Source organism: Elaeis guineensis, chromosome 1 (genome assembly GCF_000442705.2).
Source record: "Elaeis guineensis isolate ETL-2024a chromosome 1, EG11, whole genome shotgun sequence".
Classification (NCBI taxonomy): Eukaryota; Viridiplantae; Streptophyta; class Magnoliopsida; order Arecales; family Arecaceae; genus Elaeis; species Elaeis guineensis.
Window position 1 is genome coordinate 169429384 of NC_025993.2, and position 25336 is coordinate 169454719.

The following is a 25336-nucleotide window of genomic DNA, read 5'->3' on the forward strand; positions in this document are numbered from 1 at the left end:
TTATAGTTAGTGTTTAAAAATATATAGATAAATACAGGATCCGTTTTTATATCTCGTTGAATTAAGAATATCCATCTATTGGTATATAACCATATCATATTATTGTAGTATTTAAATCTGATTTACAGGGCCCCGTTTCATGAGTTTTGATCGGATGTCCTCAGGAGATTAAAATATTATATAAAAAATGCTTAAGAACTAAAAACTAGCATATTAACTCATGGGATGTGCGGAATTTTTTTTTTACTTTTCAGTTTCAAACCCTTGTGAGCCTTTACCCACCTCCTCCCATTTTTCTTATCGCCTTCTGTCAGTCTCTATCATCACCTTCCTCTCCATCATTACTAGTGTCGGCTTTTTTTTACTAATCTTCCGCCACTCTCCTCACCATCACCTTCCGCCGCTCCCCTCACCCTTTGTCCTCCTCCTCCTCGTAAAGGTAGGCCTCTCTCATCTCCTGTTGCAACACATCCAACTCCCCAAGCTTTGATCAGATTCTCATCATTAGAAAGTAGCGGATCATGGCAGCATCTCCTTTGTCGACCGTGACCTATCCATAGACCCCCTCTCGCAGCTCTACCGCATGGGAGGCCTCTCCCACCTCCTATCCCAACACATCCAAACCCCCGAGCTTCGAATATATCCTCACCATCAGGAGGCTGCGAACTATGACGGCATCCCCATTGTCGATCGCGACCCCTCCATGGACCCATCCCGTAGCTCCATCGCATGTGCAACCCATGAAGATGAAGCTGCAATACGCATGCAACCTTAGGCCAACTACGTCCAATTCTGAAGTTTTTTTTTCAACACACGCGGTTGACGAAGGTATTCGTATTGGGATGCCTCCATTTTAATATATATATATATATATATATATATATATATATATATATATATATATATATATATATATATATATGGAAGCGTATCAAGGGAGAGAAGTAGCTTAATGTGAGAGGTGAAAGGACATAATAATAACCCTTAGATCCACATCAACAGTTCAGATGAGCGTCGTGCATGCTCACACGCGTGCATTAAAAAATTTTTAAAAAAAATAGATAAATCTTAGAGATATTTGGATAATTTGGACAACCGCATTCTCATCTGAACCGTTGATGTGAATTCATAGATTATTATTATATCCTCTCATCTCTCAAATTAAGCCACTCCTCTCGCTTGAAATACTTTCTATATATATATATATTAGATATGTTTTTTTGGCCTCCAATTTGTCTCCGAAGAAATTTATAATCATTTGGCCTTCAATTTGTCTGCGGAGAAATCTATAATCACTTTCATCCCTAGTCTACAACTGAAAAGTATAGGTGAAAGTAAGGATGAAAGTAAATCAAATAAAATCCATCTAGATCCGACTTCATTTCTGAACCTATTTAGACACGTATACAATTCATTTTCATTCCTGAATCTATTCATATATAAATATAATTAGAAAATCACATGAATATTTGTGTGCATATTTATATTCATCGAAGAAAAATACATTGATAGGCAACATCTTTATTCATGTCCATATCCATCTCCAAATATCAGATTCTATTTATAATTTTATTTAATTTTATATAATTTTTATAAATTTAAAAATAAAATAAATGATCATATTTTTTATATTATTAATTTAATTTATCATTTATATAATAATTATCTGCCTTATATCAACTAACATCTGTGTCATGTTTGTATTCATCAAACATATCGATCCGATTACAGCCCTATTAGGAAGAGTTTCAGGATGCTTAACTAAAGTATCTAATTCCGCTAATCTGAATCTGAACCCAATACTTCATTTGCGGGCATCGTCCTATAAGTTAACCCCTTCGGCAGCATAAAATAAAATAAATTCGTGTTCTTGCTTAGCCCATGCGGACGGGAATCGGAACCCATCCCAAGGCAGCACCGATATACAAATAAATTGGTGCACCGTCGCCTAGCTTGCCAGAGTGGAGTCGTCGCTTCGCTCCTTGTGCCAGCAGCGATGCAGATATTCGTGAAGACACTCACCGGAAAGACGATCACGCTCGAGGTCGAAAGCAGCGACACCATCGACAATGTCAAGACCAAGATTCAGGTTCGTTTCCTATTTCAATCTCCTGATACTACCTAGGGTTCCCCCCCCTCCCCCCCCCCCTATTGAGTGTTATTTGAGTTGTTGGATTCATTATTGTAATGGAACCGTAGGGTTTCTGATGTCACGTCTGGGATTTAAATTTCTTCCTTCTCTTCCATGTCCTCTCTGTGATCTGATATCTAATGAAAATACGTGTCGTAGATCGAAGTGTTTCACTGTATGCTCTCAAAACCTGCCTTATTCACTTGAAAGTTTGCTAAAAAAAATTTTACATTTTTTTTTCTTTTTTTGTTTTATTTTCTTTTTTTTTTTTTTCCCCTGGCGTTATTGTGTTGAGCTTTCTCGGAGATTAGTTTCTTTCTTCTTTTGTGTGCTTGGTTTTGTGTTGATCTCGTTGGTTTAATTTTCTTGATGGTATCCTTAGTATGTATTTGTATGTAAATGGAATATGAGGAAAAATATTATCTTGTAATTCTTTTTGTAATTGGGAGCACGCCATTTGGCATTGATTGTAGGTCATTAGAACTTGGATGTCAACTTGTCAAGGTGTCCGAGTACATATTCTTTTTTTCCTTACCCTAGAGGTTGAAGTTGTTCAAGGGATTTACTTTGGTGATTCAGGAGTCTTTTGTGTCCATCTTCTTCTGTTACATAGATGAGATGAGTCAGGACTACCAAAATAAAACCTTCTTGTGAGAAGGAAAAGAAGCCATCCAGATGGAACATAAAATAAACAACCCTCTCTTTGAGGATTTTTACCAGGATTTAAAAGCTCTGCCATCAACTCTGTCTCGTAGCCCACCTTCTATATGGATGGCCCTCTGAGCTGCCTTCAGTATAAAAATTGACTATGTCACTAATATTAATGTTTTCTTAAATATGACTTCTGAGCTGTAGTTTTTTCCTTTGTTTTTTTTTTTTTTATGTAGATTTTGGCAGTTCAGGAGCTGCAATTTTAGTTAGTCTTGTTGTCTACATTTTGTCGAGCTTCATTCTATAAATGAGTTAATGGTGTGGGAGTGTTGATTTTGCTCATGTGGAATATCAGACCTTTCAGGAGTTATATTGCACTCCCCTTCTATGGTGTAGCCGCATAGCAGACCAAGGCGAAACAATGATTGGAAGCATGTCTGAAGGGAACGCAGTGAGAGATCTATGGAAATAGATATTCTTCGGGCTTTAGATGAGGTGCTAATTTTGTCGTAGTGAGAGAAGGTTCCCTATGTTATTGATTTTTGTCGTGAGAGATTGTAGGAGAATTGCAGCGTGATGACCAGAGATGTAAAACCTTGGTACTCAGCTTTTAGGTTGCCGTTGACAGTGGCTTGGAGCATCATCCACCTCAAACTTTGATGGGACTGGGGTGATTAAGTTGGGATTTGAAGCAAGTAGTCATGGACCCCAGAATTTGACTTCCTTGTTTGCAACAGTTTCAACTAACTGCTGTTATTCATTTGTTTTTCCTTGTCAACCCCTTTATGGTGTTCTCTCTATCCTAAATATCATCCTAAGCCAAGTGATGAGTTGCCATAACCACAACCATCCAACCCTATCCCAAGTTCCCAACTATATGGGGCTGTTTTACCTATCCTCATTTGACAAGGGATGAGCTATAGTTATCCCCTTCAAGTTATTTGGTTCTCTTATTGTTCAATAAAGGTTTAAGAATAAATGATAAAATAAAATTAAAAAAGATTGGACGACTCAGCCTTTCATTTACTTCCTCTCATATTTCCTTTTTTGGTTTTGATGGAGGAACTAGAAAATTTACGAGTTCTGTAACCTGAATAGCCCCAGTAATTACATATATCTAGCATATTAGAAGGTTGTCATCCATGCAAGAATCAAGTAAAAAGTGAGTCAAACCGAAATAACTATGTTGCAAGGTAATTACAGCCTTGTGTATTTTAACCCTGCCTTCTTACAGTTGTCTAACCCTGCAATAAAAGGGGCTTGTCTGGATGGTGGAATGCACAAGAAAATTTGCCTTGGGCTTGTTTGGATGGTGGAATCCACTATCTGTGGATAAGCCGTCCACAATGCTTGCTTTCTCTTTAGTGCAGAGACAGACATAATAAAGTTGCAGGATTGAGGGGGCTCAAGGGTTCGCCAGACGTCAATCTCTATTTTTTAGCGGATAAGTGAATCAAGCTATGAGGTGATTTCCATGTACCTAAGAACTCTGGCTGGCTGTGTCCAATGATCTTTTTGAATTGCTCCACTTCTCGCATAAATTTAAAATGGAAGCCTCACTGGGAAGTTCATATTAGGTTGATGGGAACTTCTGGCATCCAAAAAGGCCCTTATCCTCTGATATTGTCATATATAAAGAGAAACTCTAGCTAGGTTTTGTCATAAACCAAATCTTCAGCTTTGCTAAACATATTCAAGCCAAATGATGTGTCAAATAATAAAAAGAGAGTTGAAATTTGATATATTGAAGTGTAATTTTTGTTGCTGTTTTTCCTGCCTTGGTGTCTGAGGGATTGGGGGGAAGGTGCTCTGGTAAAAGTGTTAGAGCTCAATATCTTCACTGAGTAAATTATGGTGGCATATACTGAAGGGAAACATGGAGTCTGATTCCTTTCCTGCTGTAGTCAAATGGTTTCTGATCATAAGAAATTTTGGTTTTCACAAGGTCAAGTGAGCAGTAGGTTTCAATTTTTTTACCCTGAGATTGATCGAAATGATGTTGCAGGATAAGGAGGGTATACCTCCAGATCAGCAGAGGCTAATATTTGCAGGGAAGCAGTTGGAGGATGGTCGAACCTTAGCTGACTACAACATTCAGAAAGAATCAACTCTCCACCTGGTTTTGAGGCTCAGGGGTGGAACTATGATCAAGGTGAAGACACTTACTGGAAAGGAAATTGAAATAGACATTGAACCCACTGATACTATCGATAGAATCAAGGAGCGGGTTGAGGAGAAAGAAGGGATCCCACCTGTGCAGCAGAGGTATTTTTTTCTTACACCTTTTTATAATCTTGGAAATTCAGTATGTTTCTCGCAGATTCTTTGGGACTTTTCTGATTTTATGTGTGTAATCATATGTGAATGCATTTTCACTTTATTGATTGCAGTGCTCTTGATGTTGCATCCAATGATACTTTGTTCTAGTTGTGATTGCAAGGCAATTCACTAATTTGTGGTTTCTCGGAAAACGGTTGATTTAGTTATCTTCATAAGCTTGTCTTGTATACGGCGGTGGATGTAATATCATTGTTAAATGTTTGCACTGCTGTTTTTTTTTTTTTGGTAGAATGTGTATACTGTTGTTGCCCTGCATCTAGTAGGATGCTCCTTTGTGGCTGTGACTGTTATAAATATGCTGTGCGACAGTCCCTAAAAGTTTTATACGGTTGTTGTACGTTCACATGCCAAAACTTCAGGGTGTCAATGGTCTGCTGCTGTCTTAGCCTGTACGTCGTGTTGAAATGCCTGACCTTATTAACTTGCGCATCATCTCTTTTTGCTACATTCGTGCAGGCTTATTTATGCAGGCAAGCAGCTCGCAGATGATAAGACTGCCAAGGATTACAACATTGAGGGTGGTTCTGTCCTCCATCTTGTTCTTGCTCTGAGGGGTGGTCTTCAGAAATAATCATTCAAGATGTGCCTAAAACTACAACGAAGCTAAGTATTACATGTGGATTTAGTTTTTTTTTTTTTTTTTTCTTTTATTCAAGAGAGCTCTCCTAAATTATCTGACTGTTATCCAAAATGACAGAATGTTGATCCCGATAACAGTAGTTCCTTGCATGGGATTTGTGCATCCCAATGAATGGGATTTGTGCATCCCAATGATTTCGCTGTTAAATCTTAAATCTGCTTGCCTTCTTGTGCTAAATTATGTCCCCTTACCGCTATTCCCTTCCAATACTGGAGGAATATATTGGTGCTTTTATGGTTCTGGATACAAATACATGGTTCCGATAACTAAAATCTGTTTGGCTCCTAGAAAAAGATTCAAGGAACAAGTAGGGCAAAACGACTTTTGGCCTGTGTAAATAAACTTTTCTGTGAAGTTAGGTTATAAAATATATTTTAAGAAGCTATGGGAAGTAAAACATTTTTTATTATTATATCATTAAAAAAAATCTATTTAAGAAGCTATATAGGGGTGAAAGTTGATTGGATAATATCGTATCAAATTTTTTTTCGTATCTGAATCTATTCAAAAATAGATAAAAATTTGAGTATCCAATTAATATCTATTTATATCTATATTTATTAAATAAAAATAGATATGGATATGGATAGATAACTATCCAATCTGTATTTGAATATTTGATTTTATTTATAATTTTATTTAATTTTTTATAATATTCATAAATTTTTTTAAAAAAATATAATCATATTAATATATTATTAATTTGATTTATCATTTATATAGTAATATTTTTGATATTATAATCATAAAATTTAATTTATATCCATATTTATCTTTTTTTAATAGACATTGAGCATCATCATCATCATCAAAGAACTAATTTCATTATAACAAAAGAAGAATCAACCTCAGAATTTTTGTCCCCTTAATCATGGCATGTTCATGAAAACAAAAAAGCGTGCTAGGATTGGTTATGAAATATTATGTGAATTCCTCTATCTATATAAATATCTAAGATGTACATATCCGAGATAGAATTAAATATATGGCCGCACAAATCTGCACAGAAACAGTAGCTTACCATAGCATACTTACGAATATGCCTAGAAAGTTGAGAGAGCCCATCGTTGCTGACTCCATGGGATGTTATTTCTATGGAGATACATAATACCTCGGTTGCAGAGAGAGAAATGAACCTAACAAAACACTAGACTAAGTTGAACAAGAGCAGTAATAAAAAAGCAGTGTGTACATTTTTAACCGCTCAAGCCCCTTCCCATTCCTTCAGGAGGGGATGAGAAAAAAAAAATACGAGCATTTGCTAAAACGCATAGAAGCTTCCCATCAGCTGAAACACATCACCTTTTTACTATACAAAAGGGGAAGAAATTCCAACCAAAAACTATACTCACGAAACAGAGTATCTCCTTTGCCTTGACGAAGTCCCAGATGATTTAGCTTCCCCAGGCTTCGCAGAGGTCGGAGGGCTTTGAGAACTCCCTGATGTCTCGCTACTTTTGTTCTCCCCACGCACTTTCCCAGCCCAGAACTTGTCAAATATCCTCCTTGATCGAGACTGCAGCAACAATCCACCATCCTTGCTATCCCTACCATTCTTTCCCTCGTTACTCCAACACTCCTCTTTTACCTTCGAGTTCCCTAGCTGTTTCTTTGCAGAGGTAAGGTTCTCTGGCGCTGGTCTCTTCCACTCCTCTTCCACATTTGCTCTGGACCTCGTCCTGCCATGCAAGGTGTCATTGGTTGAAGCTGTTAAGCCATGAGCTGCTGCCCTCATCTGTTCAAAGAAGAGGACCCGCACCACCACTCTAAGAGGTAGCCGCTCATTTTGTGCTGCATGCATGCAAGCATCTGTCGAGAGCTTCTTGACATCCATCAGACTGCAAATCCTTTTCTTCTCTGCTTTAGTCAGGCTTCGATGCTCCTGTGTATTGTCACCATATCAGCTTATGAGGATCGGCTTCAATAATTTTAGAAACTAAAAAACTGTCTTGTGATTTACTTTTTCTATTTTAAAACTCTTAGCAATGATGCTGAAGAACTAATATGATCTGGAGCAGATAGCAGATATTCATTTTGTTGTTCCTGACAGCATAGTGGTCAAAGTGAAGTGTCACTTCCTTATCAAAAAAAGGTGAAGTGTCACTTACAACAGGAATGCAAGCTAATGAGAACAAGTTCAGGCTCTGCAGCCACTTCTCAAGGGTTTTTCTTGAGAAGTACTGAAAATTTTTTTTTTAAAAAAATGTGGACATGATCATCTAATGTGAAATAACAAGAGTACATCAGTGAGACTGGTACTCCAATGGGAGTTTTTACTCAGGGAGCACTAAGTGATGAAATGGGTAGAATTTATATAGACACATCGTGGAGTAAATTAACAAGATCACATTGCTGAAACCATGAATGATGAATCTTGAAGAATGATAATGAACATGCAAGCAAGGATCATTTAATCCAAATTAACTATGCAAGCAAGGATCATTTAATCAAAATTAACTATGTACTTTTAACTACTGCAAATTGATCAGTGAAGCATCAAAAGATGAAGAAGAATATTATTAATACCAAACGATCACCAGCACTTGCTATACGCTTAACCACCAGGACAAGCGCTACGTTTAATGCTCATTGGACTATTTGATCGTTCCCATCTCATCTCTGGATGCCTGGGACTGCAGGGAACAGCAGATCTTATGCCCACAAAAGGCTCAAGTGTTGGGCATCCAATGCATCCTGATGGCAGGATAGATGGCTGTCACAGATTTGGACAATCAAATGGCCCAACAAGTGTCAAACCTATACTGCTTATCATCACCAGATAGCACACAAAAGATACCACTTAAAAAAACAACTGTAGCTGTGGCAAATTACTTAAGCAGAAAACTGTTTACTGAGAATGTTTGAGAGGAAGAAAGAAAAACCACAGAAAACTTAGCAAAGAACATCCAAAAAACTGAGAATAATGGATCATCGCTTTATACAACATGAACTAGTTGACTACTACAATGACAGCTGAACAGCTGATGACATACATACATACCTTCAAATACATATATATAGAACTTAAGCAACAAGAGGTAGTCCTAGAGTTTTCATGAACATACCTTCAAATAAATATCGATGGCTGTGTAGAGTCCATCATGGATTGGTCTTGCTGCCTCGGGAACTGACATAGAAAGATCGATGAAACTAGAAATTGACAGATCTGGATCACTGGCTATTTCAGCAAGATAACAATCGATCAGTTTTCCCAAAGCCAACAAAGATTCATGTTCTAAATCAATTTCATGCAACCTATTTTCACTCCTTTCAGCAAAATCAGTATTGTGAGTGCTCCGAACATGCATCATAAATCTACTGACCAAGCTTTGCACCAAATCAACATCATAAATAGTGTCACCAAAAGATTTTGCCGGAATCAAAAGGTCCTTTACAGAAGCTTTGTGCAATTGCACACTAATACGATTCATCAAGTCTTCCTTCAATAGATCCCTAGCTCCAACCAAGATAACAACCTTTAACAATTTTAAAAGGAACCTACAGGAACAACCTGAACCTTTATCTGATGGCAACAGCCAGATGATGGTTTCTACCAGACTCCTGTTCCTTTTTGTGTATTCATCAGCAACCAGGGCATCATAAGAATCAGGCAACCATCTAACTGCATAAGCCTTGAGGGCTTCTCCTATCACATCAGAAGAGATTCTCCCTTTAGACTTCACAGCAACCATCGCTCGCTTGTAAAGATCAAGATCGAGGTCGCATACATCCTCAATCCACCAATTCTTGGGAACAGCATGCTTTGTTTGTTGGGATTCAACTATCTCACCTGAAGCTGCTAATTTCTTGCTATAGGTATAGGACCAGTTTACATTAGCAGGGTCAACAGATGCTTTGGAAGCAATAGAATCTATGCATCTTCCAACCACCTTAAGTTCCTCAGACCAGGGTAGCAATGACTTTGTGGTCTGTAGAACAATGATGGAGTCTTTCCAGCTACAGAACACACCGGAGTGTAGGAAAACCTCGATTTTGAATATCAAATTACCTTTTTCAACATCTTCAGTCATCTCTAGGTACTCTGCTGCACATCTAGCGGCAACAACATTGTAGGCATTGAGAATTACAGTCATGCCATAGCAAAATTTAGCACATAGTTCAAAGGCTTTTGGACCACCAGGAAAATCATGCATGGACACTTCATCAATGCTGTCCTCACTGGCCTTGAGGATCAATCTCTGTAACCGGTTGCTCTTGGATAGAAGAGGGAACTGCATATAGAAATAATAAATCCCAACGCTTCAATTGCTGTTGTGCAAATATGGCTCAATATCATATGTCAAAAATACAGAAATAACAAACAAATCATGGTAAAACAGCACAAATATGGCTCAAGGTCGTGTCAAAAGACAGAAATAACAAACAAAACATGGCAAAACAGCAAGATCAATTGAGACAGTTAAAAAAAAAGGAACCGAAGAAGAAGAAGAGGAAGAGAGGAGCAAATCCGAACATAGGCCCCATATGTGGATGATGAATTGATGATATTAAAAAAAAAAAAAGGAAAAACAAGAAAGATGAGCTTTCTGCAAGGATGCAAGAATGTGGTTCCTTGATGTAGACTTGTTAAACAGCTCTCCATAAACAAAGGAATGAAAATTTCATCATTAAAAATGCAACTCAACAGAGTATTACATTTTTTCTAAAAAAAACTTCGAGTGCTTTTTATCATCATCTGTAGACTCCCTGTTTGGACAAGTTTAAAAGAGACTAGGCCAGGTATCTAGTTTTGCTATGCAGCCATATAAAGGGATTAAACATAATTAAACAAAAGTAAATGAAACTACACAGAGAGATACAAGTATATGCTCAGAGAATGCAAAACAAAATTGCAAATATTGTAAGTGCCTATTCAATTTACTATTTGAAAGGACAGGGAATGACCTTGTGCAAAGAAAATCTCAATTCACCAACATGTATAATGACATCTGTTGCCAGCTCGGATACCACAAACCTGCACCGACCATCAAACTTGAGATATAAATATATATGTATGTATTATCAGAAACAAGATATAAACAATTATTCTAAATTGATATAAAGTAGATATTAAATGATCTTGGATTATATTTCTGAATTGTGCATCCAATATACAGATGTACTATCAAAAATGAACTTCGTACCATCTTCCAGCCAGTTTGCTTTGAGAGGGGCCCAGACAAGAGTTCAAAGAAAAGGAAAGTTGAAGTGAATGATGAGTCTTGATGAGCCAAGGAAATGCTATAAAGAAGCTATGTCATTTCCCACATATAAGGTAAACACAAAATTCCCCTTGCACTTGTATGTCTATTTACTGATGGATTGTGTTTTTAACTCGTGCTCATTAATCGAAAAAGTCATTTCTATCTAAGATTCTCAAACTACAAGCAATTGTATGCATCACTAGTTCATTGAGTAAAACAACAGGAGGCCTAATTACAAGTAACTTTGATTTCATGTTTTTTTTTTTTTCAAAAAAAAGGAAAATATCCACAACTAAAAAACCAGCCACATCAGGTAGCGGCACATGTGAACTACTTAAAATTAACAGTTGCTTGAGTACTTGATTTACAAAAGAACTGCTGTATTTAGTTTGAGAAAGGTGTTGGAAAAGACTATTTCACTTTATTTGATTTGAGAAAGATGGTCGAGAATGATGTGCTCATGTAAACCACTGTCATGCTTGTTCAGTGAATGATTTGGCATTTCCTTCATACAGACTCAGTAAATGGGTGTCTGAGCAATATCTAATCCATCCTCGACAGGACACGTTGTGTAACACCCAAATTATTGGCTTCAAGATAAAGATGCGCTTCTGCTTTTACCTCCCAAACCTTATATTAACATCACAACTTTTACTGAAATGTCAAGCTCCTAATCAGATCAGTGTTGCTCTGTCAAATTATGTTCACGCACTCCATATACTCTGCACTACTTTTACTCTCTTCTATCACAAGAAAATCACCTCTCATCATGTTCCTACAATTATATCATTCATCCTTACATTTACAGCAATGCACAAGCTCAAACAGTGGAAACATGCAAGAAGCATCTGCTCCTGCTTCCGAAGAAACCAATCTGGATCAGGCCTGTGACTAAGAAATATCAAAGAAGCAAGAAAAGAAGTGGAGCATGCAAAGGGGAGTAGTAGCTCAGTGGGTAGTCAATGGGGAAACAGGAGTTGCCTATCTTCGATAATTCTTTCATCTTGACCACACCAAGTTACAAAACAAAGACCAGAAAATGGCAAGCAAGCATCCATTCCTCTTGGAAAAATTTAGATCCTAAAAGAACTAGCAGACAGGAACAAGTAGCAACAGCATTTTGACCCTGAGTATTTTCCTGTGCCACAAATATTCAAGAAAGTGGTGGCAGAAAGAATACAAGGTGGCAAAGAACTCTTCATCAAGGCTAGCCAGATCTGCAATTTTAAAAGCACCTACTCTTCCACTTTGATGAGATATATTGAAGTCTTTGCTCTTCTTATTTTCGGCGCCCTTTTTTGTTAAAAAAAAAAAAAAAAATCCCATTTTTTAAAAACATTTGGTAAAATCCATGAAGCAAGAAGCCACAGCAAACAGGAAGCAACAGCAATGCGCTCTCTGTTTCATGGTCACCTCCCATAGAGAGAATTGTTTGAATCTAAAAACTCCATAACAGGGCCTCTCGCATCCCAAGCAAAGCGGCATAAGCACCAAATAAGGAAAAAAAGGAAAAAACTTCTTCTTCTTCTTCTTAAACTATCTGTATTGTTTACATTTCACCCTAACTCCAACCCCATAATCTTTAAAAGCAAAATGTTCTAAGAGAATCATGAAGATTTTTTTTTTTTTTGCCCCATCCGCAGCATTTTAGATATACTAATAGCCGGAAAAAGATAACCTTAGAAATAAATCAAAACGACCAAGAAATAGCAAAATTTCATTCAAAAGAACTACTTTTTTTATTTGGAAGAATCCACCAGCCACGAAGAAAAAGCAAAAATCAAAGAACAAGCACATAATCACGAAAAGGCCTCACCTGTCGTTGCTCCCGTCCGACTGGAATGCGTCAGGCTTCGATCCCAGCTTCATAAACTTCATCTCTTTCCCTTACCCAAACCCTCACCTCCCTTCCTCTCAAGCCCACGCCACCATCCCGTTCTTCACGGTCCACCCAAATCCCGGTTTTCCCGCGTCCGTACGCCGGCCAACCACCCCCTCTTCCACCGGGGAAGCCTTTGCACGTCCAAAGACCAATGCTACCTCCGACCCCTCGCTCCTCAGCTCTCTCCTACCAGCACTTAAAACGCAACAGTGCAAGGAAGCGGAATTAATTGCCCGCTACCGCGACCGCTTTCTCTCTCTTCTCGAATCTTCTGCTCTGTAAGTGTAAGATGATGATGCCGTCGTCGTCGTGGTTCCTGTAGTTGAGCGTCATAAAGAGGGGTGGGGGGTGAAAATATCGCGTCGTGTTATGATGAGGGTTTATCTCGCCGCTTTTGGTTCCTCTATTTTTTTTTTTTCTTTTTTTTTTTTCAATTATGGTTATCATGGTTGTTTGTTTCGCTGTTGCCTGCCTTCTTGTTCCTCTCGCATCCAAAAGAATAGGATTTTGCGGGAAGACGTGCGCCCTGGAGAGACAGAGAGAGACGTCGCTTTCGGTGATGCGGCGCTTCTCAGGTCCCTTCTCCCAAGCGTGCACGTCTCCCTCGCCCTCTCTCTCTCTCTCTACACATCTACGGTGGTGGGATGTGGGATCCACTGGAAATGGGGGACCAGGATGATTTCCTGCCGCTAACTGCTTAAAATATTACATTTTTCTTATTGTTTAATGTTATGGAAGCAACTTGGAATTTTACGTACCGCCCTCTGAGAGGTTTAATGTTATAAAGAACTACCTCATGTTTAACCCAAAAAAAAAAAAAGCTTCACTGCTGGACGATAAGGATGTGTTTGCCATTTAAAATATTTTTTTTTGAAAATTTTGATAATAAAAAATATATTTTGTTTATTTTTAAATCCTAGTTCTAGGAGCCCCATCTCTGGATCTCAAATGCCTCCGCAGTCATTGCCAACTACAGTATCTTCTTGCACGACTAGATCTCGATCGTGAATAGGAATCATGAGAAATCTACGAGGATGACTTCCAAGAGAACAACAGCAAGAGGATGACTTCCAAGGACATCAGGCTATTCATCAAAGATGCAATCGAGAAAACTTAGTTACAAGTTGGGCAACGATCAAAAAGAGCCAGTGACCATATTAAGGCTAAGAGACAACATCAAGAGGAGCCACTTGATCACATTAAGGCCGTGGGTCGACATAGCTTCATTTGATCCATGGCCAATGTATTTTGAGCAGTTGACGAATTGGATTGCGTACAGACAGAATGAATCCTAATCCACCCGATTGACATGCAGCAGTCTCTAATGCTCAGCTTGTTAAGGCACTCTCCACCTACATCCAAGACTTCTCCTGGAAACCGAGGTTTCTAAGATCGAACCTCTTCTTGGTGCCTTTGTCCTGGCAGGTCGGTTATCTTTTCTGCTCTATGGGACCTTCTCCTTCTCTCTTGTCCCTTTGCTTTTGAGATGTGGAGCATTCAGTGTCTGAATCTGAATATTTCTTATCCAAGTTGTGATGTCAAAGGCCTCTATATGATTTAGATTTCAGCTTGTTTCCCAAGGGACATTCACTGTGCTGGGCTGATGTGCTATTATTCCGGAGTTTGCCCACCCTAACAATTCATGATGGGTGCTTTTCTTTCATTGATCAATATAATAATTTAAAATTGCACTAAGAAAAGTCGCTTGTCGTAAAGCTTTTCTATCGTTCGACCATTTAGGACATCGCTCAAAACTAGTCTAGGAGATGCAACAAGAAAGCTCCATATATAATTGAATATTTGAACATTTTTCTGAGCTATTACTATGTTTCTTATTTCTATATTTTGTCGACACAATCTCAAAAGATGTCTCTATCTCGACCACCAGACTAATATATATATATATATATATATATATATATATATATATATATATATATATATATATATTGTGTTCATTCTTCTTTTGTCCTTGTCAATGCACTATAATAAACTTTTAATATATTTTAAAATTAGAGATGGGAAAAGGTAATGACGATACATTTAGTATTTTGAGTAACAAAGATGCTTTTGTATTCACAAAATCCTCCATAAATATTCCTAGCTATCTCAATTACTAGACAGATGGTCTATATAATGCTCATTCTTCTTCAATCCTGGTCAATGCACTGTATTCTGAGTAATCAATATGTTTTATAATTTCTTTCACAAAGTCTTTCATGATAGTTCCACCTCAATCACGACAAATAATGCCTCGCATATTGGATTTCCTTCCATCTTTTGTCCCCATCATTGCACCTTGATGATTAAAACAGTGCATTTGAAAGACAGAGATGAAAAAGAGAGAGAGAGAGAATATGATAGCCATAAATTGGTTTTTACCACGACTAACTTTAGTTTTGCTGTGGGAAGAAAATAAACACTAACTAAATGTTCTGGAGTTTTTTATTTTTATTTTCTTTTTTTTTTTACGGTAGTCAACTGAGAGTGATCTCAGTTACAACCACCGCAGGATATACCTTCTAAGAGGTCAAAATACGAAAATAAACCAAGCTATTTGCAAATCATATTTGACCTACTTTGTAGATAACTTTAACAGATATTCTGAATTTTTAGATATTTATTTTCTGATTTTCATAGATATTTTTCTTCTAAATTGATTTAATAAATCTGGTTTATCATAAATATATCCAAGCTCATTTGGATGAGCTTTAATAGAAAGAGTGGAGGTTTTCTATGAAATAGCAAGTCTTGGCAGGGACTACCATGAAAAAGTTCCTAGTATTTTTCTACGGGCACCAAGAGCTTTTTCGATATTTTATTGTTATCTTTGGGAAGTTGCTCTCCAATGTATGACTGGAATGGCTGCGGAGATCCGATCAGATGGCATAATCCTACGTTTCTTCTTTACAGCTTTTATTATTATGCCGTCAATGCACGCCACTCTGTCGGAAATTACCCCTAAGCTCACCATGCTTGGTGGTGGCATCCTGTCTAGTTTTGTTAATGGATGGATTAAAAGTTCATTGATTTGTTAATTGGTGGTAGGGAGATTGGATTCGAACAACCACATTATTCTGAGCTCACCATCTATAGTTCCAATCATGGTTCTTGATAATATATAGGAATCATCTCCCTCTTGCCAAACCCAGTGAGAATCTCAGCATCATGAAAGTTATGCTAATTTGTGCCACATTAGTTTCCTATTTAGTGTACTGCAGGCTGATTAGCATTTTTAGTATTGTTTTGTGGAGTGTGGCTTCATGAGATAATGACTAGTCTCTTTGATTCTCTTAGATGGAAGTGAAACATGTGAGCAGCATTGCACTAAGATTATGGGGCACCTCAGGTTGCTAGCAGTGGGAAGATGCCTTTGGAAGCATGCTATATACACACACACACACAAGCATTTGAAAGGAGAAGAAACACAAGTACCCTCTTTAATCTTTGTAGAAACTTGCATCAGAAATAGTATCTCTTGGGTATGTCCATGGGGGTGGAGTTTGTGGTTCGACAACATGAAGGGTAAACTTTAACTTTGTACTAATTAACCATTATTATTTAATAAAGGGATGTATCACCGCTGAAATTGGGTTCTAGTCGCATCATTCAGACTCGTTTTTTGTGTTTTTTTTTTTTTGGTAAAGCTCGTGGTACCATGAATGCATGCAGTGTGACCACCACTAGCATGGATAGGTCATTTTCATATCTCTTTCTTAGCAAATTCTAATCAAACGATCTATCCTTAACAAGGATGGAGTATCGTATTTATGTTTATATTTTGTGCCCAACTACTGCAACTCATATCAATATAATTATAAAAATTTATACAAATATATATTTAATTTCACATTGATTATTTATTATAAAAATTTTAGATATTTATATAGAGTCAAAAAATTCAAATAATATTTTTTAATTGATTTTTTTTTGTGAGATCATGAATTGTTACAAATGGTATCAAAGCTTAATTCAATTCATAGTCTATATAGATTAGGAGATATTGCAGCATGGGTTTATTGAGACTAACCATGATCCAATTATGATATTTATGAATGGATATATGGATTTGAATCCATAGCCTGACGAGGACGTCAAGTTATTTATAAATTTTTTTTTGAATATTTATACATGATTAAAAAATTTAAATAATATTTTTTGATTGATCTATTTGAATGAAATATTGAGTTATTACAACAGTATAATTTTCATCGGCTCGATAGCCATCAAGTAAACAGATTTAAATTGCATTAGGTGTAAAAAGAAGGAAAAGGTACACAGAAAAGTATTGTTAGGTGACTGTTAGACGTTCACATAGCTATGCCAGCAAATATAATTGACTGACGGAGCTGCCTCCTAATATATATATATATATATATATATGCCCAACCCATACCCTGTCGCGAGCCCAGAGGCCCCATTACCTTTGGTCCCCATTACTTTTGGCCCTTGCATGTGGGCAAGAGGGTGTACTAGTGAGCGTTGCTCGAAAATTAATTATCACCTAATTCTTATTACATTCTCTCGGCAGATGATGGGTTAGTTACACGTACCATGATCATACAGGGAACCATGTCTGCTAATGTTTGGGCACATTAAAAACAATGCTAGACTGATCTCATTATTTTTGTCTAATTTATATTAATTATAAATCCACTGATATGCACTTTCTTCGATTCTTTCTTCAGAGGAAGAAAAAAAATAAATTTATATGTAATGATAAGACTGTGAAGGTTATGGTAAAACTGTATACATTTAAATCTCATAATAACTAAAGTCTTATGTACTTGGCCGCTCTTTTCGTGAATTCTAAGATGAAACAAGACTAATCGCAAAGTACTTGAGCGGAATATTCTTAAAATCGCGTACTTGAGCAGAAGCTCATGATAGCCATACATGTACCTCAACAACTCAGCCGGGGTACCTGCCTTTGGCGAATATCAGGAAGGAAATTAAAGCCTTCTAGTGCCTTCTTAGTAGATGTCACACATGTTTCTCTTTATGTATATTTATATCTTGGCGATCCTTGCAAGACCAGATGGTCCAGAGAAGCGTATTAAATGTACCGTATGACACGTTTTGCGGGCATGCCTCAGTCTCCCAGTATGCATTGAATATCAAATGCCCGTAAAAAATTCCAAAAGAAGACAACATTCGTAGAACCGACGGCAAGAAAATGTCATGAAAGTGCCAACTTACCAAACTGGTGAAGTCTCGGGCAATTGTATCAAAAATCCTAGCTTCACTGACTTTACAAAGGTTTAGGAGGGTATATATGGGAGGGAGCCATCTATATTGTATGGTCTAATTTTTTTTTACTAGAGATGGTAAAATTAATCCGATCCGATTGATATGCATCCTATTCAAATTCGATCAAAATTGAAAAATAAAATTTGACCGAATTTATATTCGGATTTGGATAAAATTCAAAAACTATAGTACGGATATGGGTAAGATATTGATAGTACTGTTTTCTATTCAAATCTAAATCCGAATCCAATCCGAACTTACGAGTATGAGTAATACCTGAACTCATATTCGAATATATATGTTTATAATTCTATTTTGGTTGATAATATGCATAAACTTATTTTGGTTATTTATATGTTTTATGTTGAATTGTAATTCTATTTCTATGTTGATTTCTATAAATTTGGACTTATAAATTATATTGTATGTTGAATTGTTAATTTTGTTTTGATTGATAATATGCATAAAATTATTATGATTGTTTTTTTTTTTTGGGTATGGGATAGGCATGGGGCGGGTATGGGTTGGATATGGAGAAATGAGTTATCCATGGATATCTCCGAACCTGTTGGGTATGGAGATGGATATCTCTTTTCTTATCCGATCGGATATCGGGTAGGATTTGGGTATAGGATATTAAGTTCGAATTTAGAGATGGGTAACACAATACCCGACTCAAACCCTATCCATTGCCATCCCTACTTTTTACTGAAAAAAGAGAGAAAAAAAAAAGATGCATTAAAAAACAAAGAGTTTTTTGCGTGTTTGTCCTCTTAAATATTCAAATTTGCATGAATATTCTTTCAAAATTGATATTTGTATGTATACCCTCATAAAATACTTGTTTTGCATGTGTATCTTTTTTTTCTTATTTTTTTACATATTTACCTACATCATTTAACGTCGTTAAAAAATTAATGATTTAAAATTTAAATGACTAAAATATCCTTTGGGTAGATGTGCAAAAAAAAAATTATAAGGGTATATACACAAATAACAATTTCATGAGGATATTTATGCAAATTTGAATGTTTAGAAGGATATATACGTAAAAAATTTTAATTTAATTTTTATCTATTTCATTTAGATGGATTCAGATCCTCTTACCTTACAATATAGTAACATATTACATAATATAACAATATGATGATAATATTACATAATATTTTATAAATTATAATATTTTATTTTATTTTATTTTTGTGTAAGATGGGATGATTATGTCCATCCTATGATAACATGATATATCTTATACACTTTATAAAGATATTTTTGATAAATTTTTTAAAATAAAATAGAATAAAATTATAAATTTTTGTTGTTACATAATGTCTAAATCCACAACTATGTCTACTTTATACAAATGTATAAGCTATTCATCTAATATCAGGTTTAGATACTTTTCTTAAAAGTATATTATTATACATTAGAGGAAACATGAATGATTGTGATCGGTTTATTTTTTAGATAAAATAATTTTAATCTATCATTTGATGAAAAGATCATTTTATCTATGTAAATTAATAAATTAAATAAATTTATTATTTTAATTATATATATTAATTTTTTTCTATTAGAATAAAGAAAGAATTAACAAAGCAAGAGAGGTATATCATGTTAAGAATTTTTTGCGTGCATACCCTTCCAAATATTCAAACTTATGTGAATATGCTCATAAAATTACTATTTGCATATATATTTTTATAATTTTTTTTTACACATTTATCCATAAAGATATTTTAGTCATTTTAATATTAAACCGTTAATTTTTAATGATATTAGATAATAAAGGTACATATGTAAAAAAAGATATTTTATGAGGGTATACATGCAGATATTAATTTTAAAAAAATATTTATGTAAATTTAAATATTTGAAAGGATATACATGTAAAAAATTTAAAAATAAAAATTCATTAACCTAACTATCACGAACAATTCATGTATGTACTAATTCAAGCAAAAATAACAATAATTTTCAAATGCCCAGTCGCATCAATGAAAGTCAATGGAACTTCAAGTAGCTCGATCGAGGGGTCTAAGTTCAATAGATACGCACTTCGCCCACAATCAAATAGACCGAAGATATGAATCTAATGCAATCACGCTAACTTTAAGTAGATGATAGGAGAAAACTGGTCAATATTTCAGCTCTAAACTTATTAAACAGTTCTGCTCAGAACCGCTGATTCCATTAGATGTGAGAGGATCGATGTACCACTGCATTCTCCAATATACTGACTAAACAGTTGTGCATGATTATTGTGTGTTTGTGCGGTAAAGGGACAGGTTCGTGCGTGGGTGTAATTATCATTATGATGATTTATGACAACATCATTACCGAAACATATACGATCATGCACCCCACGGGATTAACATCGTAAACAGTAAGCAACAAGTTTCACTCATTTTGTCAAAAGATTTGACTGAATTATGTCAATCTGGATACCATCCAACATGCATGATCGATCATCATACCCCCTTTCTCTTCCATTAAACTTGGTTCATACGCAAACATATAACTCCATTAAACATTACATACGTAAACATATACGACGAACCAACCGGGTTGCAACCGTGCATAACTCCGAGCCAACCTGACAATCCACAGCCCAACTTGTGTGGCACACAATTTGTCATGCAAGCAAAGGCCATCCAAATGATTTATGTGAATGGGAACGCTCCCCTAAAACTCAAACTTGGTTCCAACCCTTGTTTTCCGCTGGCACGAAAGCCTAGACGGTGCACACGTGGGCATGGGCGTGCAAGTCCCCTAGGTTGCACTCCACTTTCTCCACTCGTGCTGTGTACCACATTTAAAAAAAAAAAAAAAAAAAAATGTAGATAAGTTCGTAGGATAGAACATTCCTTTTCCGGCAATTGGATGCATATTTTGGACACTACCAACGACCATGCGGTGGGCTGTCCGCACTCATAACGCTTGGTGCATACCGTCTCGGGAACCCGGTCGATTAAACCAGTTCGGATTGCCCAGGCACGGGTTCTGTCTTGCTGGCTAATCGTGCTCCGAGTTTTCATCATTAATTGCAAGCCACAAGGTTTCCATCCTGGCTGATACATCACTTTGATCATTTGAATTTTGAGTCTTGGTCTTCCTGCTTACCTCGGGCTAAATGAATGATATATTTTCTAAGATTTTGGTACATGATACCATATATCGATGCAGTTTTCTAATCTTTCTTTTACAATCTTAAATTCCCTTCTTTATCATCACATAACACACGAGACCAGTGCTATTACTTGGGAATTAACCGCTGCTTTGTTTTGGACAATTTCAAAGCGAGCTATATTTTTCTAGTGCAAATTTCAGAGCAAATTATAGCATTGGGACACGATGGGTCCAGGCTGACTTCGACTTCGTTCTACTCTGGGCCATCCTCTACTCCTGATGCTACTTATGTTGGTTGTTGGGAATACACACTAGATCCTGAATTCTACATAAGATGATGGCATACCCACCGCTATCCTTAAAAAGAGTTCTACCCTGCAAATATTCCACAGTTTTGAGTTCTTTTATTGGCTAAGTTGTATCATGTTAAACCATTTAGGCCAAGTCCAACAGACAGACAAGGATATCATTTTTTTTAAAAAAAAAAAAAAACATGGATGACCCATATATCTCATGTTAATTCAGATTTTTTTTTTTCCCCTCCTTTAGAAAGGAGACCTATCCATCTTAATTAGATGCCCTTGATGCGTAAGCATTTCATAAGGTTTTCGACATCTTGGTATTTAGTTTTGCCCTACACCGTGGACTTCTGGCAATAGCCATGCCATGCAGGGGACCATCAATGTGTCCCCTACGTTGGATCCCGACAAAATATGCTCTATTCAGTACCTAGCAGGGTCCAACACCTCTTGTTAGCCCAACTTGATCATATTTGCAAAATATTGCTGATTAATAGATCATAGATCTCAATACGATACATTAAAAGCCATGAATATGATGATACGTGGCCAAGCATCCACAAGCCTTGATACGTTCAAGAATATGTGCAAACCTGCCTAATTGTGTCCTTGGATATATTGTGTCAGACTGTGTCGCTGACCACACTTCTAAACCATGCCAAACTATCTTATAGAAGTGAATTAAATGAACCCAACTTCATGTAGCCAAATCAAGTAGATAAGTGGTTGGCAACTCAACACATGTCATCAAAGAAAAGCAAACAAAAGAACAAGTAGAAAGCTCAGGTTTAAAACTCCACGATCACTGAAATATGCCTTCCTTGGGTCACTCTCTACTTGAAAAAGAAGAAAAGGATAGGGAGCTAAAAGATGGAACAGAGGGGAAGGATCTTTAACCACTGGAGAGGGCAGGAGAGCTTAGTTTAAGGGCTACGCAAGTGCTAGTTCACACGTAATGGCTTCATCCGGACCACTTTGTTGATGAATGTCTTCAACGCAATGAACCGTTGCATCAAATAAAGCCTTTTTTCCTTTTTGCCATCACTGTTGCCTCTTGACCTCTAGTTGAATGATTGAATAGTTTGTCTCAGAATATATGGATGTCCCAAGTTGAAACGGAGGACTAGAATAAATGCTAGTAGCTAGCCTATTAACTATTAATTGCTACCAGCTCATGGAATGGAGCATACTAAGATGGCTATGCAAGGGAATGAAAAGTTGAGAGGAGGAAAAGAGATGAGCATAGATTCCATTATCATGCAACTGCTTTTGCTAGTTACCCTTGCAAAATACTATGTCATGCAACAAATGATAACTTGAAGAAAGTGACATATCACTCGATCAAATATGCAGGATCGACGCTTAATATGCATCGAGTACATGACACTTTCTGGTGTATGGTGCATGGCAACTAGTTATTATATCTCCTTCCTGAAATTACATGGACTTTTTCTTTGATGTGAAAAAAATTTATAAGAACTAGATCAAAGTGACTAGCTACAAGGAACGCAAACCAAGTGGCATCTAATCCATGTCAAAACTGGTATATATACAAGGCATGTTATCAGTATCCACCCAGTTAAAGGATTGAGCAATATATATTAAACATGAGCTACTGGCCTATTAGGTAAGCTGGAGTATATGTTTTAACTGGAAAAAATAAAAAATAAAAAATAAGATAGCGTGCAGCCTCTGAGACAAACCATTAGCTCGTTGGAATCACTGTACCTTTGTTTGATTGCGATACATATAACGGGATAGTGAAAATTGTTACAAAAGTTTGGAGGAGCAGAGACCATGAAAGATCATTTGAATGAGTTGGCCTAACAACAAGCAAAAGTGATGATTCTGGTCTTGCGTCGCAAGAATTTATAGGTATCAAACCATTAAGAATGGTTCATAATTAAAAGGTACTCATTCACTTTCTCATGAATTGACCCTGAAACTAACCAAACGATCGACACTGATGTGGCCTGTTCGTCGCACTATAATGGTACGTGCAAATACTAATAAAATGCTCCATTTCATTCTCGAATCTTGTTTAACATAACTAACCACAATAAAAACTACAACAAATGGCTCATTTCTTTCTGTTCTTATGCATTTTATGCCATCAGAGTCCCAATCATATCTACATTGTTGTTTGTATGTATCATTGCGTCTCTTCCCGTGAGATTCTTCAGAAAAGATCCTCGTGAGTCATCGATGGTGCCTCTTCTTTTGTTTATGGCTATCAACCAAGAAGAAAGTTGGTTGAGTGGACCCTTTTAGAGGACAAACCTGATGCGGATTCATGATTAGACAAGCAGATCCGTTTCTAGAATTAGATTGTGGGTCTAGAAAATTTGTTTCCTAGCCAATTGGACGTAAATGATCATGGCTAAGATTGTCATGCCGAGTCTATATGATCAAAACATGGCCCCAACTGAGCTGGACCCCAGACCGAGAGAGAGAGAGAGAGAGAGAGAGTAAGTTGCAATGTGGCATGCATTCGTTGCGTGAGGAGCTGCTCATGATATTGCCATACGAACTCCTGGGTCCAAAGTTTCAACCCACTACTAGATTGATGGAATGATGGGCAATCATGCACCTCCCCCTGCCAAGGAAAATTGGAGTGGATTTTATAAGACAAAAGAGCTTGCTTTTCTAGTGATGCTTCTCAGTTATCATGAGCATTTTGAGGACCACAAAATCCCTCCCTTTCTCATCATTAGATCTATGCACATAAGGAAACCCTACATATTATTTTCATTAGGACTCGCAATATGATGCTCCTTTGCCCTTTACTGCTATAGCAACATTCTTTTGAGGTCGGTATATTGGATGCATGACTCCAACAAGACGCCCATGCCGTGCGTCTTAAAAGCAGCTAAAATTAGGGGTGGAACTTGAGCTGGTTAATCTAAATCCAATCCCATCAGAACTTTAGTACTCTGGTCTGAGTCAGGCCATATTTAACTTAGGCCAGACACGGGTTGTGCATGTTAACAAGTCTCGGTCAGGTTTCACTTGAAGTCTCAATCAACAAGATTGAAATTAAGTAACTTTCATCAAATTTCTATTACGGCACTACGACCGACTCTAGAGAATATGAATAACATATAAGCCAATCAGCCCTAAAACATGATCCAAACTACAGCAAGAATTTGTAAATCATGATTAAAATCCTATACTTGAAACTTTTGGATTTAGTTCAGCGTTGGGTTTTGGTTGCTGCATTTATTTTTGGGCCGGGGTTGGCTGGTTGGGTTTAGATGGCCTTTCATCTAGAAAACTACCCAAGTTGTGTCCTGGCTAAGGTAAAGTACCTTCTAGATTGGAGTTAAGATCTCTTTTAAAGACATCCTATAAAAATAAATTCGCATTAAGCTGGACATTACTGTCAGTGAACAGAGCACCTTTCAGATTGACTTGCGCTCAAACCCCTGAGAGTTGCAAGCTCTCCAATGTTAATCTCATACAAACTTGTCCAGTTAGTTGAATGGCTTGCTGATTTACCCAGCTTAGGTGAAAATGGGTTCGTAGCCCGCACCATTTAGAAGCTGGTCATTCATGAATACCATCAGTAACAGGGCTGCATCCAGTAAGAAGGTAAGGTCCAATCTTGGCCCTGGGATTAGGGCTCAACTTGTGTTTTGACTCATTCACTTAGTGGGTTAGCTCATGACTCTTCTCAGCTATAATATTAATACATGAAATAAACCAGATGATTCAGTCAACTTATGTTCTGTCAAATTGGATCCATTTTGGTTTGATTGGATAATTTCGATTCTAGTATAAGACTGCTTGGTGGTTACATTCTATGGCTCC

General features: G+C 36.8%; 2 protein-coding genes across 3 annotated transcripts; one reads left to right on the forward strand and one right to left on the reverse strand.

Moving 5' to 3' along the window:
• Positions 1-1777: 1777 nt before the first annotated feature.
• LOC105060174 (ubiquitin-NEDD8-like protein RUB2) lies at positions 1778-5939 on the forward strand. Of its 2 annotated transcripts, none has more exons than XM_010943783.4 (3): positions 1778-2089; positions 4788-5047; positions 5173-5487. In XM_010943783.4, exons 1-3 carry the CDS (start codon positions 1997-1999, stop codon positions 5207-5209), a joined length of 390 nt encoding a protein of 129 aa, XP_010942085.1. In that variant the 5' UTR covers positions 1778-1996; the 3' UTR covers positions 5210-5487. The 2 variants fall into 2 exon arrangements, with proteins under 2 accessions (XP_010942085.1, XP_010942084.1); XM_010943782.3 differs by lacking the exon at positions 5173-5487 and adding an exon at positions 5579-5939 and having other exon boundaries at positions 1791-2089.
• A 954-nt stretch (positions 5940-6893) lies between these two features.
• On the reverse strand, positions 6894-13254 carry LOC105060173 (phototropic-responsive NPH3 family protein NPY1). The gene is made up of 4 exons (XM_010943781.4): positions 12783-13254; positions 10668-10737; positions 8828-9994; positions 6894-7644 (listed from the first exon to the last, which is right to left on the reverse strand). Exons 1-4 carry the CDS (start codon positions 12842-12844, stop codon positions 7111-7113), a joined length of 1833 nt encoding a protein of 610 aa, XP_010942083.1. The 5' UTR covers positions 12845-13254; the 3' UTR covers positions 6894-7110.
• Between the last annotated feature and the right edge of the window lie 12082 nt (positions 13255-25336).